General features: G+C 37.0%; 1 protein-coding gene across 2 annotated transcripts; it reads right to left on the bottom strand.

Annotated features, from left to right (window-relative positions):
* Positions 1-8,073: 8,073 nt before the first annotated feature.
* On the bottom strand, positions 8,074-16,203 carry LOC104249116 (basic helix-loop-helix protein A). 2 transcript variants are annotated; one of them, NM_001302566.1, is made up of 9 exons: positions 15,858-15,964; positions 15,082-15,336; positions 13,260-13,356; positions 13,015-13,029; positions 12,653-12,709; positions 11,990-12,488; positions 9,715-10,305; positions 8,706-9,019; positions 8,429-8,509 (listed from the first exon to the last, which is right to left on the bottom strand). In NM_001302566.1, exons 1-9 carry the CDS (start codon positions 15,962-15,964, stop codon positions 8,429-8,431), a joined length of 2,016 nt encoding a protein of 671 aa, NP_001289495.1. The 2 variants fall into 2 exon arrangements, with proteins under 2 accessions (XP_009803796.1, NP_001289495.1); XM_009805494.2 differs by lacking the exon at positions 13,015-13,029 and having other exon boundaries at positions 8,074-8,509; positions 15,858-16,203.
* Between the last annotated feature and the right edge of the window lie 477 nt (positions 16,204-16,680).

Here is a 16,680-nt window from a genome sequence, read left to right as displayed (position 1 = left end):
ATCGATCGAGGTCCAACTTTGGGGCATCAAAGAGAAAAACTCAGCCCAGGTCAAAATTATCGAGGAGCTTGAAGCCGAGCTTGCTGAAGCTAAGGCGGAGGTCGAGAAGACGAAGATCACGGCTGACAAGTCCATAGCCGTGTACCTGGCCTACGCTGAGGCTGCTCAAATGCAGCTAAGGGAGGCTTCTGATTGAGAGTGACGGAGCAATAATCTGGCGAAGTGCCAATCCCTGAAGGAGACCCTCGAGGAAATCCACGCTCGAGGTTATGACCTCTCTAAAGAGATAGCTCAAGCTAAGGCGCTTGAAGCTGATGCCAAGTTTATTCCCTAATTACATTTCTAACTTGTTCGAAGTGCTAGTCCCTGAGAATGATGGCCTTGGCCTATAGATCGAAAAGTGCCTCTTTGAGGTTTTATGAATTCGAGTTTAGATAACTCGAATATGTCGATCATCGACGACAATCCCCGAGTGTTCGAGGTATATTTGCATTTGTCCCTTGAGCCATTTCTCACAAAATCATAAGTATGGAGCTCGAATAGTAGAAAGTTTTCTTTGTGACACAAGATATTTGATATAGAAAGAATGCATCTTGAAATAATTTATACATGCATACATGTTTTTCCATCGGGACTCGACTAATCTATATGGACACGGTTCATTCGACCGTTCAGCCCATTACAAAGTTTCCCTATCGATACCCTTCGACATGAAATACTTTTCTCGAAAATATAACATCCGAGGATGATGCCCCCGTATTCGAGGTTGATTTCAAAGAAGCCTTTGATACTGTTGAAGTTTCCTCAGGTAGCACATAATTGTTGCCTTTTTAAAAACCTCGCCGGAAAAGCCATTTGGGATAAAAATCGATCTAAGGGAAAAAGAGTGCAACGCGTGCTTTAAAACCTAAGGTCCTCATGTTGAAGAGTTTCTCGACGTCTTCGATCGAACACTGCAATAAGTTAGTATCAAATACAAATGAAAAGGGGGAAATTCATACCTTAGCAATAATACCGTTTGAGGAGTGATATATTCTAATTGTTTGGCAATTGCTCGCCCTCTAATCTACCAAGTTTGTAAGATCCCTTTCCGATGACATCGAGGATCCGATATGGTCCTTCTCAATTTGGGCCTAGCTTCCCTTCGTTCGGGTCTCGAGTATTAAGGGTGACTTTCCTCATAACTAAGTCCCCGATTCAGAAGTGGTGAAGTTTGGTTCTTCTATTATAATATCTCTCGATCCTTTTCTTTTGCGCATCCATCCGAACGAGTGCAACTTCTCATTTTTCATCCAATAGTTCGAGGCTGGTATTCATAGCCTCATGATTTGATTTTTCTGATGCATGTCAAAATCTGGCACTAGGTTCCCCGACTTTACCGGAATAAAGGCCTCTGAGCTATATATTAAGGAGAACGGGGTTGCTCCCGTACTAGACTTTGATGTTGTTCGATATGCCCAAAGAACTTCGGGTAAAATTTCTCTCCACTTCCCCTTAGCGTCGTTCAACCTTTTTTTCATGTTTTGGATGATAGTCTTGTTCATCGATTCGGCCCGTCCGTTCCCACTAAGATGATACGGCGTTGATAATATCCTTTTTATTTTGTGGTCCTCGAGGAATTTCGTTACCTTGCTGCCGATAAATTATTTTCCATTGTCACACACTATTTCGGCGGGCATCCCAAATCGACATGCGATGTGATCCTAGATGAAGTTTATAACCTCTTTCTCTCTCACTTTCTCGAACGCTTGTGCTTCAACCCATTTAGAGAAATAGCTAGTCATAAATAAAATGAACTTAGCTTTACCTGGGTCCGTTGGCAGAGGGCCGACGATATCCATCCCCTATTTCATGAATGGTCACGAGGTTAGGATTGAATGAAGTTGTTCTCCGGGCTGATGGATCATCGGTGCAAACCTTTGACATTTATCACATTTTCGAACAAACTCCTTAGTGTCTTTTTGCATGCTATCCCAGTAGTATCCCGCTCTAATGATTTTGTGAATCAATGATTCGGCACCGGAGTGGTTCCCACAAGTGCATTCATGGACATCTCGTAAAACATAATCGGTGTCTCCTGGTCCTAAGCATACTGCCAATGGTCCATCGAATGTCCTTCTGTATAGTGTTCTGACTTTATCCAATGTGAATCGAGCAACTTTGGTTCGTAGGGCCCTCGACTCTTTATGGTCCGACTAGAGCTTTCCGCTCTTCAAGTACTCAATATATTTATTCCTCCAATCCCAGGTTAAGCTTGTAGAGTTTATCTCGGCATGACCTTCCTCGATCACAGACCTCAAGAGTTGAATGACCGTCCCCGAGCTAATCTCGTCTTCCTCGACCGATGACCCAAAGTTTGCAAGTGCATCAGCCTCACTATTTTGTTCTCGAGGTACATGCTGTGAAGTCCATTCCTTGAAACAGTGCAAAGTTACCTCCAACTTGTCTAAATACCTTTGCATTCTATCCTCTCGGACTTTTGAAGGTTTGTTTACCACCAGTAAAGAGTCACACTTGGCTTCAATGACTTCTGCTCCCAAGCTTTTAGCTAACTCAAGACCTGTAATTATGGCCTCGTACTCATTGTTAGTTAACCTAGAAGTTTTGATAGACTGCTTAATAGTGCCGCTTATGGGCGGCTTCAAAATGATGCCTAGCTTGGACCCCTTCATATTCGAAGCATCATATGTGAAAAGGGCCCATACCCCCAATGATGTTCCTGATTTTAACAAAAGTTCTTTTTCAACTTCGGGTATGAGGGTTGGCGTGAAATTGGCCACAAAGTCTGCTAAAATTTAAGACTTGATGACCATTTGGGGTTGATACTCGATATCGTACCCACTGAGTTCGACGGCCCATTTGGCCAATCGGCTTGATAGTTCGGGCTTGTGCAAAATATTACTAAGTAGGTAAGTGGTTAACTCGCATATGGGTGACATTGAAAGTATGATTTTAACTTTCTAGAGGCGCTTATCAATGCAAGTGCCAATTTCTATAAGTGTGGATATCTAGTTTCTGCTTCTTCTAAGGTTTGACTTACATAATAAACGGGAAATTACGTACCTTGCTCTTCTCGAACCAGGACACCACTTACCGCGATTTCCGATACTGCCAAGTACAAGTAAAGCTTCTCATCTGCCTTTGGAGTGTGAAGCAGTCGCGGGCTCGATAGGTATCGCTTTAATTCCTCTAATGCATGTTGACATTCCGGGCTCCAGGCGAAATCATTCTTCTTTTTGATTAGAGAGAAAAATCTGTGGCTTCGATCCGATGACCTCGAGATGAATCAACATAAAGTAGCTATCCGTCCAGTTAACATCTGCACGGCCTTTACACTGTCCACGACGGTGATGTCTTCGATGGCCTTGATTTTATCGGGGTTGATCTCGATCCTCCAATTCGACACCATGAAGCCCAGGAATTTGCCCGAACCAACCCCGAAAGCACATTTCTCGGGGTTGAGCTTCATTTTATATTTTCTCAAAATCTTGAACGTTTCCTGCAAATGAGCCAAATGGTCCTCTACGGGCAGGGACTTAACTAGCATGTCATCGATATAAACTTCCATTGACTTACTTATTTGTTCTTCGGACATTTTATTTACTAGGCGTTGGTAAGTAGCTCTAGCATTTTTTAGCCCGAAGGGTATTACATTATAATAATATGTTCCATACTTGGTGATAAATGAAGTCTTTTCCTGGTCTTCCGGGTTCATTTGAATTTGATTATACCTAGAATAGGCATCGAGAAAGGTAAGGATCTTGTGGCCAGCCATGGCGTCGATCATGCGATCAATGTTAGGCAGCGGAAAAGAATCTTTGGGGCATGCCTTATTTAAATCCTTATAATCTACACACATTCTAAGTTTGTTCCCTTTTTTAGGGACTACGACTACATTGTCTAACCATTCAGGATATTTCACCTCCCCAATGGACCCTATTTTGAGAAGTTTAGTTACCTCATCCTTTACGAATGTGTGCTTTACCTCGGACTGGGGCCTTCTCTTTTGGTTCACCGGTTTGAACCTATGGTCAAGGCTTAACCGATGCATTGTTATCTCCGGTGGGATACCTGTCATGTCTAAATGGGACCAAGTAAAACAATCTATATTATCCATAAAAAATTGAATAAGCTTTTTCCTGAGTTCGGGGATTAATCTCGTTCCCAGGTATACCTTTTGCTCGGCAGGTACTCGATCAATATAACCTGTTCCAGCTCTTCGACCGTTGATTTGGTGGCGTCAGAATCTTTTGGAACAATAAAAGTTCGCGGAATTAGAAAATCCTCTTTTTCTTTTTCTTTTTCTTCTTCTTCTAGCTACTGCTTTCCTGATTCGGTCGAGGCTGATGGTTGTGATTGCTATTTGGCTTCCTATTTACCTTTGATGCTCGACCTTTCCGAGGTTGATAGAGTTGATATCAGTGTTACCTCATCGACCACAAACATTTTTCTTGCATCATGTTGCTCCCTGTATACTATTTTTACATCGTCCGTTGTCGGGAATTTCATCATTTGGTGGAGAGTCGAGGAGACTGCCCTCATGTTGTGGATCCAAGGCCTCCCGATTAGGGCATTATACCTCATGTCGCCCTCTATCACGTGGAATTTGGCATCTTGAATGGTTCCAGCCACGTTCACCAGTAAAATAATCTCCCCTTTAGTTGTTTCACTAGCCATGTTGAAGCCGTTTGAGACCTGAGCTGAGGGCACAATTTGATCTTGTAGGCCGAGTTGCTCCACGACCCTCGATCGGATGATATTCGCCGAGATACCTGGATCCACTAAAACACACTTAACTTGAACTTTATTTAATAAGATAGATTTTATCAGAGCGTCGTTGTGTGGCTGAGAAATGCCTTATGCTTCTTCGTCGTTAAATGATAAGGAGCCTTCTAGCACATAATCTCGGGTTCGTTTTTCCCTAGCGATCGATACCTTAGTGTGTTTGAATATCAGTCCTTGTGGAACATCGACCCCACCGACGATCATATGGATGACATGCTGGGGTTCCTCCTGTTTATTTTTCCTATTAGCGTCCCTTTCTCTGAAATGATTCTTGGCTCGATCGCTGAGGAACTCTCGAAGGTGGCCCTCAATGAATAGACAAGCTACATCCTCTCTCAATTGCCTGCAATCCTCGGTCTTGTGACCATGCGTGCCATGATACTTGCACATCAAATTTGGATTTCTTTGGGAAGGATCGATCTGTATGGGTGTGGGCCACCTAGTATATTTGATCCTTTCGATTGCCGATACAATGCCCGATGCGTCAATGCTAAAGTTGTATTTCGATAACCGAGGTGCCTCTATGGGATCGACATGCTTATCAAAACCACTTTTGCTCATAAGTCCCCGAGAATTTTGTCCTCGATCACTTCTTCGATCATTTTGGGAAAAATTGCATCCCGAACCATTGTTCCTTCGATCTGCTGTGTATGGCTGATATCGTTCTTTGTTCGAACTTGTCTCCCTGTCGACGTCCCTCAGGGTTTTAACTGCCGACCTATTCGGATGTACTGAACCGAAAGAGGCTCCTAACTGGTCGTCCTCGACCCTAATCTTTGATTGATATCGATTGTGCACATCTGCCCAAGTCACAACTGGATACTCGATCAAATTTTGCTTCAACTGACATGACGCTATCGAACTCCGTTCGTTCAACCCTTGAGTAAAAGCTTGAACGGCCCAATCATCCGTGACCGGTGGCAACTCCATGCATTCCATTTGAAATCGGGACACGAACTCCCTCATCATTTCGTTATCCCTTTATTTTATCTTGAAAATGTCCGATTTTCTTGTTGCGACCTTTATGCCCCCGGCGTGTGCCTTTATAAAAGAATCTGCTAACATAGCAAATGAGTCGATGGAATTTGGTGGTAGGTTGTGATACCAAATCATTGCTCCTTTCGAAAAGGTTTCTCCGAACTTTTTCAACAGCACAGATTCGATTTTATCATCTTCTAAGTCATTTCCTTTTATTCCGCACATGTACGAAGTGATGTGTTCATTAGGATCGGTGGTCCCGTTGTATTTAAGTATGTCCGACATACAGAACTTCTTAGTAATGGGATTTGGAGCTGCACTTTGAGGAAAAGGCTTCTGCACGAACTTTTTCGAATCCAAACCCTTTAGGATTGGGGGTACCCCCGGTAGATCAACACGGGAGTTATATGTTTTCACTTTTTTATCATTATCTTTGATTTTCTTCTCTTTTGACTCAATTTTTTTAGTGAGATCCTCGAGCATTTTCATTATTGCAGGATCAGTACCTGATTTGTTACGATTCGACCTTTCTGGCATTGGCTCGGTACGACGAGTGATTTCTGGCTCGACCCCACTTGGAGTCCTATGTTGATTTTGAAACTAAGCAATAGCGGCCTGCTGAGCCTGTAGCATCTCGAATATAACCTGGAGGCTAACTCCTTCGTCTCCTCTGCCCTGTGTACCTTGACCACCAGATCGGCCTTCCCTACGTACACTCTCTTGGGGGTTCGCGCCTAGGTCCATATTTAGAGCAACATGCGAACTGATATCGACAATCGGTGCTCCCCCAAGATTAGTCGGTGACACCCCGACTCCTGGAGAAATTACATTATCATTTTCCCTGTGAAATCTGAGACCATCATCACCATGTACGGGTGCGTTTTATGAGTTTGACATGTTTTAACCTGAGAGCAAAAAATACTTGACACGAACAAGTGTGAAATAATGTGTGTTATCAGAATTAATACCGAAACAATCACTATTATCCTTAGCCCCATGGTGGGCGCCAAACTGTTTACTCTAAAATTCGAGTAACAATTAAACTTATATTGTGGTTTTAAGGATATGTGATTTAATCCAATACCAATTGATAAATAAGGAATTAAATAGATAAATTAGAGAATAAAATAAATCAAACCGGTATGCAAGCCAAATCTCGACCTCGACCTATGGTAGTCTCGAGGTGTGATAATAGGAATGACAAATGATAAAGCAGCTCTGATGAACAGTAAAGTGAAATAACAAGAAAGTAATGAGTCTATATATTCTTCTTAGTGAATAATGATGATTACAAATGGATGTGATCCCCCTTTATATAATAGGGAAGTCCTAAATAAGGTACACTTCTAATTATAGTAGGAAATCATATTTGATGACTGATTAACCGCCGAGGACCAATCCATTCCGAAATTCATGCCATGATCTTCGGTCCGTTGCGGGTATCTCGCACTTTCTGTTACTAAACTATACTTGCATCATCTCGAAGTATGCCCTCTCCTGACCTCGGTAAGTGATATCGACCTCGATCTTGGAAAGGAAATTTGACCTCGAACTCGACGTCCCGACCTTCTGACGTGGTATCACTTTTTCCATCAAAGAATAAAATTGGGTAGCCCCGATTTCCACAGTATACAGTTTGTTTTGTTTATGAACGACCTTTGCTTTTGGGTTTTCTTTTTCACATGAAAAACTTTCAGGTCATTGAAAAAAATCTTAGACATAACATCAATTATGCCTCAATCCAAGTAAATTGAGAAGAAAAAAACTCTCAGATTCAATATTCCACTAAATAAATCCTGAAAGGCTTCACCAAAAACAAGAGAAAAAGTTAATAAATCTAGTAAATTAATTAAGAGCAAAGTTTAATTACCCAGTGAGAGAGAAAAAAACTCGACCCAATCTAACAATATTCAATTGGAAGGGAAAAAAAATGAAAGAGATAAGAGATTATATATAGATAATCTGATTGAGAAGTTTATATATATTTAAGCCATCTATTGTTGATGCTTTATTTTAGTGGATTGCTCTATGAACCTCAAGTTTCTTCCATCTTGATTTGATTCCAATAAAATTTTGCATGGAACAAATATGAATATTGAAAAATTCTATACCGCCTTGAAAGAAAATGAGTACCACGAAAATAAGAAATTGTCCTAATTTGAGAATAGAAATTTTTGACGTTTTCAACGATTTAATTTAATGCGCAAATGTAGTTCAGAAGATTTCTGAAAATGGAAAGACAGTTTCAAGGCATTCATATTTTCTAGCTGAACAATATTTTGACTTCAAGTCAAAAACCTAAAAGGAAGCTAGAAGAAAAATTGTGACTTCCGAATTACATGGTAAACTTTATAACATAATTTTACATATATATCACTCTTCGATTCATAGTTAATATTATAGACAATTATACTAAAGATGTGAGGCAACCACATCAATATCCAGTAGCTGCTAATTTCCATTTCCTCCCGTGTAATTTTCTTGTGTGACATTTTGTATTATTCTATACTCGCTGCTTAGTATGTCCCAAAGAAATTGTCTTATCCAACGTCATAAAATTACACATACACTATAGTTGCATTTAGTTTGTATTCAACACTTGTTTCCGACCTGCTTTGAAATAGTTAAGAGAAGGCTATTTTTTTGGGACAAACTGGGAGATTAATTAATCTCTAGGGATTATCTGATGTATTGACCTTTTTACTTCCAAAATGCTTGCTTTCCTTCCATATATATTCTCTTTTACCTGAAAAAAAAAAAGAATATGAAGAGTTATTTCACTGTTATAGCATTTTAAATTAAACTGACAATGCACAAAACTTTACATTATCAATGTATATATAAAAGTTAATTCTATTAGAAAAATATTGTCATATATGTATGTATTTTCGTTTTTGTCAAAAATATAAAGTCATCCAAGAATTAATGTAATTTTGCCATACCTTAGCTCTTAACTCAGCCAAGAAGACGCCATTATTAAGAGCTGATTGAATGGCTACAACTTCCACTTTGAGTTCCCTTAGCATCTGCATTACATTTAACAGCAACCCCTCTTTGTACGGACACCGGAGCTCCACCAATGCATCGCTTTCGATAATTGATACTTGTACTTGCACAACCTCCTCATTTTCCGTCGTTGACGGTGGGGACGCCGTTATCGTTGCCTGCCCTCCACCAACACTTCCATCTACCGTATTCATTCTCCTCTTACCCCTTCCTTGCAACACCTTCACTGTAGCTGTGCCACCTTTTTTATCTTTTGTCACGTCCAAAATTTAAAGTCAGGAAAGTTTAACTAGTAGGATCTATTATATATTTGTGTGATTTTGTTAATTGACTTGATTATGGTTTTCAAATTGCTGGCACATTAAAAATATTTACTAGTACATTTTTGTAGTACACCCTCCATATTCTCTTTTTTTGGTTCTCCCTTTTATCCGCACTTCTGATAGACCTTTTTTTTATATGACTTGTTGCCTTCAATTTGCGACTTGCAATTCACATGTCAAACAGAAAATGCTTTCAAAAAACTTAATGAGGCATCTCAGCGAAAGTTAGAAAGGGTCGAAGATAAAAATATATTTTTACTGTCCTGGTGGGCTAGTTTTTAGGAACTAACAAATGGGGTAATGCTAACTTACTACTATTACGTACTAGATTGACATAACTCAAATACAAGGGTTAAAATAATTAATTTTTGGTATGAAGTCTATAGATTCTTCAAGTTTTCAAAATAAAATTTACATGAATTACCTAAAAATTACTACTATTGTAAGTCATAATAGTTAATATATGTTTAAATATTTTAAAAAGCATGGTACAGAAAATTTCTTGTAAGTTGAAATAAATAGTAATGTCCCACATAAATTGAACAATATACTATTATATGTGTGAAATTTAATGTGCAGAGGTCGTAGTATATATTAACAGTGTAAAAAAAAAAAAATGTACCTGCATCTCTGGAGTGCTCCGTGTCGCGAGCACGAGCTTCAAGATCCTGAACTTTCTTACGTAACTGCTTGACATACTCTATGGTGTCACCCAAAATGGAGGCTTTGTCCATTTTCGTTACAAAAGGTACAAGAGACCTTAATATGATAAAACGCTCATTTAGCTTCTCTCTACGACGTCGTTCTGCAAGTACATGGTTTCCACTTGGCTCTTCTTGCGACGTTATACTACAGCCTTTGCGAAAGCGAGAAGCAGTACTGGAGGAATCAACAGTGGCGACGTCACGTGACTTTGGAGAAGCTTCAGATTGGTATTTAGTGTGAAGAAATGGGACAGTGAAGAGTATGCTTTTGAGCAGCCACTGGGAGGCGCCGCCACCGTCGACAAGTGAGTCGTCGTGGCGGCAGTGGGCGGGATTCGGGCTGCAGACGGTGGTGCTAGGGCACAATGTGAAGGCAGATTGGGCCGAGTCATGAGAAATACAGCCCATTGTTGTAGAGGAAAATTTGGAGCTTCGGTGTTCGAGAATGGTTGACACTGTTTGAGAATAGTGTGTGTCTTCTTGTGATAATTCATCATAACTAGAGCCACCTGTAGTTCCAAATTTGTGAGTGTAATATTGAAGTAGGAAATCTACTAGGTTAAAATAGTAAAAAGATGTACACTATTAATATGGATTAGTTAGATTTAATTTTGATACTATGTTACACTGCTAGGAATTGTTTGGTTAGTGTAAAATCCAGCCTTATTACTATGATGTCTATTACTAGCTACTATTATTTGTTTTTTCATAAATAAATTCTGCATAAATTATGAGAAATTTTATGTACCAGTATAATTCTATGCAAACTGAAATGTAGAATAAGTTAGATTTAATTTTAAGTCATGTATTTCTAAGACTCGTGCACATTCTTATTCAAAAATTAGACCATATAAAATGATATATAGATTCCTATATGCATGTGCTTATTAACCTGAATAACGAAAGAAATGCACCTAACAGTGTATATCTATACCAAATCCTATGTGGGTAAGAAAATGGCAACTAAACAATATAATCCTTATGTCCTAATTTATGTATGTACGATATTTTTTTATTTGTCCCGTAAAAGAATGATACACTTAATATAACTTTAAACTTCTTATTTTACTCTTAATAAGATAGCTTATAGCTACACAATTATTTATAGCTTATATTAGATTACAAATTTTAAAAGTCTTTGTTTCTTTCTTTTTTAACTTTCATCCAAACAATATCACATAAATTGAGACGGATTAAATATAATGGATGTTGAGTTTTATAAATGTATTGTAACTCCCGATGCATCTTACCAAAAAGGCTCTTAAGGGTTGTTTCGTTTGTGAACAAGTTAATCAAAGTTTATAATATAGGAATTTTAAAAATAACAGGATTATTTAGCGAATATATTTTTATTGGTTTATATTTGGTCCATTCAACTAAAAATATGATATACGGGATATAATATAAAGCATATTGTTTTTGCTTTTACTAGATAAGCATAGATAAATTCTTATTTTCAATTTAAACTTAGTTTTGTAAAAAGACTTTGAGGATGGCTTTTGGGATCAGGGCAAATGCTTCCATTTATTGTTTTATTGGGGATTAATCACAACGTAATTATTATCTGACATAGAATGTGAAATAAAAATAATACCATAATTGTAATACAAATAAGTAAGAAAATATCACTAGCACAAACCTAAGGTACCCTAATGCTTATTGGCAAAGTACATGGACCTCAATTTTACCTCAATTTACTCCGACCTTTGAGACAGGAAAATATGGCCTACCCCTCTAAGCCAAACTGCCAAAATTGGATTTTCAACTTTTACATTGAAAAGAAGACTATTTTCTTCTTCTTGGAATTACTAAGTAATATAATTTAAGCTCAAATACATGTAAAATTCCCTAATATAGGGCGTAATGTGTAAGTGTTTTTTATTTTAAAATACAAAAGATGTATGAACAATTAAATCAATAGGAGTGTTTAGTGTAATTTACTCATAATACTCCCTCAGGTTTTATAACAGCATTCTTTAATTATTAGTTCGTTTAATAAAAGAAGGACATATTTTTATGTTTAAGCTTCAATATTATTCTTAGTGAGAAGATTTTATAATTACATAAATGTTATAGTATGTTTAAGAATACAAATTTTATAAGTCTTATAGCTACAGAATGTTACATCATGTGTTTAATGCGGTTAGTTTTAAAAGTTTATGTATTTTTTTCTTAAATTTCGTATTGGAGTACCTGGTAATTGTTGAAGGTCTTGGAAGTGCGGCCAGCTAATGGCGGTCTCGGCTTTGAAAGAGTCAGCTTGGCGCTGGTAGTCATGAGCCGTGTTTCCAGCGCCAACCAAATGAAAATCAGAGTCCATATTATCAGAGTCATCATCGGGCGAGCCGAGCTGTATAGCCTCGGACACATCAAGCTGCATGAGTTCACTAGCCTCAACGGCAATAGGATTAGCCGCGCTTTGAATCGCTATACTATCCGAGTCCAACTCGGCTTCATCATCATCTTCTTCTTCTTCCTCCTCCTCATCTTCTTCGCCGGCAGCTCCGCCATCTTGATGCGCAATATCAACATTAGCAGATGGCGAAGTATTGCCGGAGTAAAAATGTGGCTCGGAAAAGGTGGTGGGATTGGAAGTGGAGTGCTCAGATAAGGCTGGCTTTGGTAGCTGAGGTTGTTGTTGCTCAGTGAAAAAGCTCTTTACATGGTTTATGAATCCAATCTCTTCTTGAACCTATATATATATATATATATATATGTTGTTCATCACGTCTTGGATATGTACAAAAATATTTCACAGGTTAAACTTCATTGATATATATGGACCTAAATTCTTTACATTAAATTACTGCAAATTATATTAACGTAAATATATTGAGCTTTTGTTTTCTGTTTTACCCTTTCTGTAGTTCCCAGTTCCAGTACACCATCCAAGAGAGGAATACCAACGACCGTCTGCATATATACATTGTGAACAATGATAAAGTATTAATTAGGAAAAAGAATACAGAGTATTTTTCTTATTCCCTTCGTTCTTTTTACTTGTCCGGTTTCTATTTTGTAATCCCTTTAAGAATGTTTATTTTACTAAATTATCTTTATTAGTGGTACTTTAAAAATCTAAATTTGATTACCAATATACCAGTTAGTTTGGAAAATGGTTATTTAATGATAAATGTAAAATTAGAAGGAAATAAATTAATTTTTATTGATTACCAAAGTGAACAAGTAAATTAATATGTGAAAGGGTCTGTTATTACCTGTATGCGGGCGCTCTAGTAGGCATGTCAGTTACCGTCAAGAAACAAGAAGAAAATAACCAGTTAATTAAATTGCTGGAAGAGAGAAAAATAACAGTAGTTTATTATCTTGAGGCACAATTCCTAAAGTAATTAATTTAAGCTGTAACCTCTAAAAGTTAATTAAGAAGCAACGTCAATTAAATTAGCATCAAATGTGCTATATATATTCAATACTGAAGAGTCAAAAAGATGGTTGTATATACCTTGGCAAGAATAGCTCTACAGAAGACTTTGCTATCAACCTCGTTTGCGCCCATGATCCATATGTGATGTTTCTTCGAATAAGCCTTGCCAGGTAATCTTTTTTTATTTTTTTCATGAAATAATAATGGTCAGAACTCAGAGATAATGTTTACAATTTAAGTATTCACCTATACAGGTAATACATGCAAAATCTGTGCTTATGCACGTGGAGAAAATTAAAGGGAATCATATTTGAGGAACATACACCTACTATATTTACTGCACGAAACTGCTGATCCTTAATTACACCAAAGGTACAATGACATGACACTAATCACTATGTGAATGAATGTCCTAGCTAGATATTTACTAGCCATCAGTTCTTGGAATGAGAATTACTGTCCCTTGGTACTAACAAGCATCAAATATCGGAGTAGTTCTCATCATGTTTTGATGAGCATAAAACTTAAGAAATAAATGAATATACTGAAATATAAGTGATTTTAAGATTATATCGTTTAAATTTGTAATCTTGAGACAATCAATACGTTTTTTGTGGTTATAGAAGTTTTTTTCATTAAGACCAAAAACAAAAGTTCTAAGTTAAATATTTTTAAATTTAAAAATTGATCATTCTTTTTTGAACATGCTAAAAAAGAAAATGAGTATATAAACTAGAATGGTGGGAGTAACACGGTACTTAAAGCTTAGAAATCAAGCAAGCATACTCTAAGAATAGAGTAAAAATAGTTCAAATTCTGAATCCGCTTTAACCGTGCCTAAATCTTTCTTTCTTTTTCTTCTATTTTTTTTCCCTCCGATTCATAATTTCTTTTTGAGATTCGTTTAGGTGGGGCGGCGACACATTGACAATATATAATGCCAAAAAAACATACGTATACAGTTACTATTTTGTCCTACTATATGCGTATTGCAAAAGACAATATTAAACAAAGAAAAAAAGAAGACACAGTTAAACAATAATTTCTTCAGTAATAGTAACAATTTTTCTAAATTGTTATTCCCAGTATTCCTAAAGCGATAAACAACCCATTAATATAGCAAATTGAATTATTCCCTCAACAAGGAAGAAAAGCAAGCATTAAAGTTACCAAACATCTTATTTTATCAGCACATTTAATAATCTTTAGCAAACAGACTTGAAAGAGTTTCTATCAATATATATGGTTTCTCATCAATCTATTAATTACTTAGGGAAGTCAAAGTTGAAGTTGCTTCTTTTGTGTATTCTCGCTTTTATTTCGATGTAACAACCCTCATACTCTCTCCAATTAATTACTAGTACTACTTGGATATCGTGTGCTCACACTAGTAAAAAGGTCTACTAACGCTAGGAAGTTGTTATACTAATTCTTTGTCGGGATGAAAATAGAGAGTAGTTTGCACTTTGCAATTTGGAAGAAGAGGGTTATTTATCCCATAAATTTCTTTTGGGTATAACTTCGGTATATGCTCAATTTTACATTATCAAATCACTTAAAAGATCAGAGTTTAAGTTTTGTTTACTTGTAGTGTACAAATTTTTTGCACCATTTATTAGATTAAGTTGACCTACATACCTTTTGATTTTGCCTAATAATCCTAATAAAATAACTCAAAAAATAAAGACTAATTATAATTACCAGCTAAATTGCAAACTTTTGTTTTCATATTAGTATATCTAACTTAAATTGAAAAAGTAACTACTGATAAAATAAACGTCCCTAATAAGTAGGTTTAGTAACATGAAAATTATAAGATAGGTAAACGGTACAACATGATAAGTATATCCTAGTAATTAATTATTTGACAAAGAAAAGAATGATATGGTAAGGAACTTACCCGATGCCAGGAGGAAAAGAGAAAGAAACACACATGAGATAAAACCACTCGGACTCCGTCAAGTCCTCCGGTGACAAAGCTGCCGACGGCCTTCTCGCTGGCTGATTTGACTCGCCGGCGGAAAGTGATTCGTAAAGTTCTCTAAGCTGTTGGCTTCTGTGAAGAGAAGCTTCCTCAGCGCTAACTTCCATTGGCTGCACTGTCTTTCTAGTCTTTATAGCCCCATTGTAATATCCATCTCTCCACACTAACGCCCTATGAAACAGTAAAATACATTTCCATATAATATATTGTATTAAGTACTTATCATGTTTTGAAATTGAAAGTGCAATAAAAATTTAGACTAGGGAAATAATCTGTATTCAATGATAGTGGCCGATTCCACCTTGAGTTCTCGAGTTCCCAATGTAAAATAAAAATAGAGTTAGATATATATTTTATCACAATCAACTGTCCTTCCTTAAAAAAATCTAAATTCCGAATCCTCCTTTTTGTTCATTAAGATGATTTTTGATATGAAAGAAAGACATACCCTTGTAAGGACTTAATTTGTTTTCCACCCGTATATTGAAAATGAAAAGTACGTGCGATACAAGTTAGACAAAAGGAACATCTTTTTATTTAATGACAGTGGCGGATTCAATCATGAGTTCAGTAGAATTTAGGTAAAAAATAAATATAAACAGAATTAGATATACATATTTCAAAATTCAGTATTCAACTCAGTATTTTCGATATCGCCACTATTCAACAAAATGATCGGAAGAAAAACGTACCCTTGTTGGGGACATAATTGCCAGAAAAGAGTATATGTCCATTGAACCGATTGCACTGCCTTCTGCAACATGGTTTGCATCTGGCTGTTAGGCGGTATCTCCGTCATTGTATATGCAAAGGATGTACACCATAGACAAAAAAATAGCTGACCAAAAAATTATCAGAGAGAGAGAGATAAAGATAATTTTTTGGAATTTGTAAAGAAGAAATGATTACTTGTTTGTTTGAAGAGGAGTAAGGGTTTGACGGTGGTTGATTTTGACTGGTTGGTGACTACCAGATGGTTAAGGGCTTAAAGTTCTGTGAATCATGACATGTTTTGTAATTAAGCATATATATATATTGCTATTTACTACTATTAGATTTTGTAACCATTGTAAGGTACGTTCCCTAGCGAGTCAGATTTAGTAAGAGACGAGACGAGACGAGACGAGGGTAGGAGGAATGAATGGGCGTTGGATTTTGAAGTGGTCCATTGGTTATTATACTATTATTAGAATGATATATTAAACTACTAGTAATTCTTTTTTACCCTAAGTTGCTTACTATATATAGCCTGTGTCAACATCTGCGCTGGGAAACTCACTTAATGTGAAGAGTAATCTTTCCTAAATCATTAAATACTTTCTTTTAAAAGGAATGAAGGACATGTTGCGGAAGCCAAATGTATAGAGTGTGAATAAGTCACAACTACTATACCAAAATTTATGACAGCCACCAAATAATAAATAAGACAACAAAGCAACAATAAAGGGAACACCAGAATTTACGAGGTTCGGCTAATTTTGCCTACTCCTCGGACACAACCAATATTTTATTCCA

Source organism: Nicotiana sylvestris, chromosome 9 (assembly GCF_000393655.2).
Source record: "Nicotiana sylvestris chromosome 9, ASM39365v2, whole genome shotgun sequence".
Taxonomy (NCBI): Eukaryota; Viridiplantae; Streptophyta; class Magnoliopsida; order Solanales; family Solanaceae; genus Nicotiana; species Nicotiana sylvestris.
This window is presented reverse-complemented; position numbering and strand designations above follow the sequence as displayed.

Bases quoted from the DNA above. Each gene is read 5' to 3' on its own strand.
- LOC104249116 (NM_001302566.1), bottom strand. From the start codon at position 15,964: ATGACGGAGATACCGCCTAACAGCCAGATGCAAACCATGTTGCAGAAG. The intron at 9,020-9,714 runs GTACATTTTTTT...ACGTGACAAAAG, and splicing joins GGAGCACTCCAGAGATGCAG to ATAAAAAAGGTGGCACAGCT. The intron at 8,510-8,705 runs GTATGGCAAAAT...TTTTTTTTTCAG, and splicing joins TGGCTGAGTTAAGAGCTAAG to GTAAAAGAGAATATATATGG.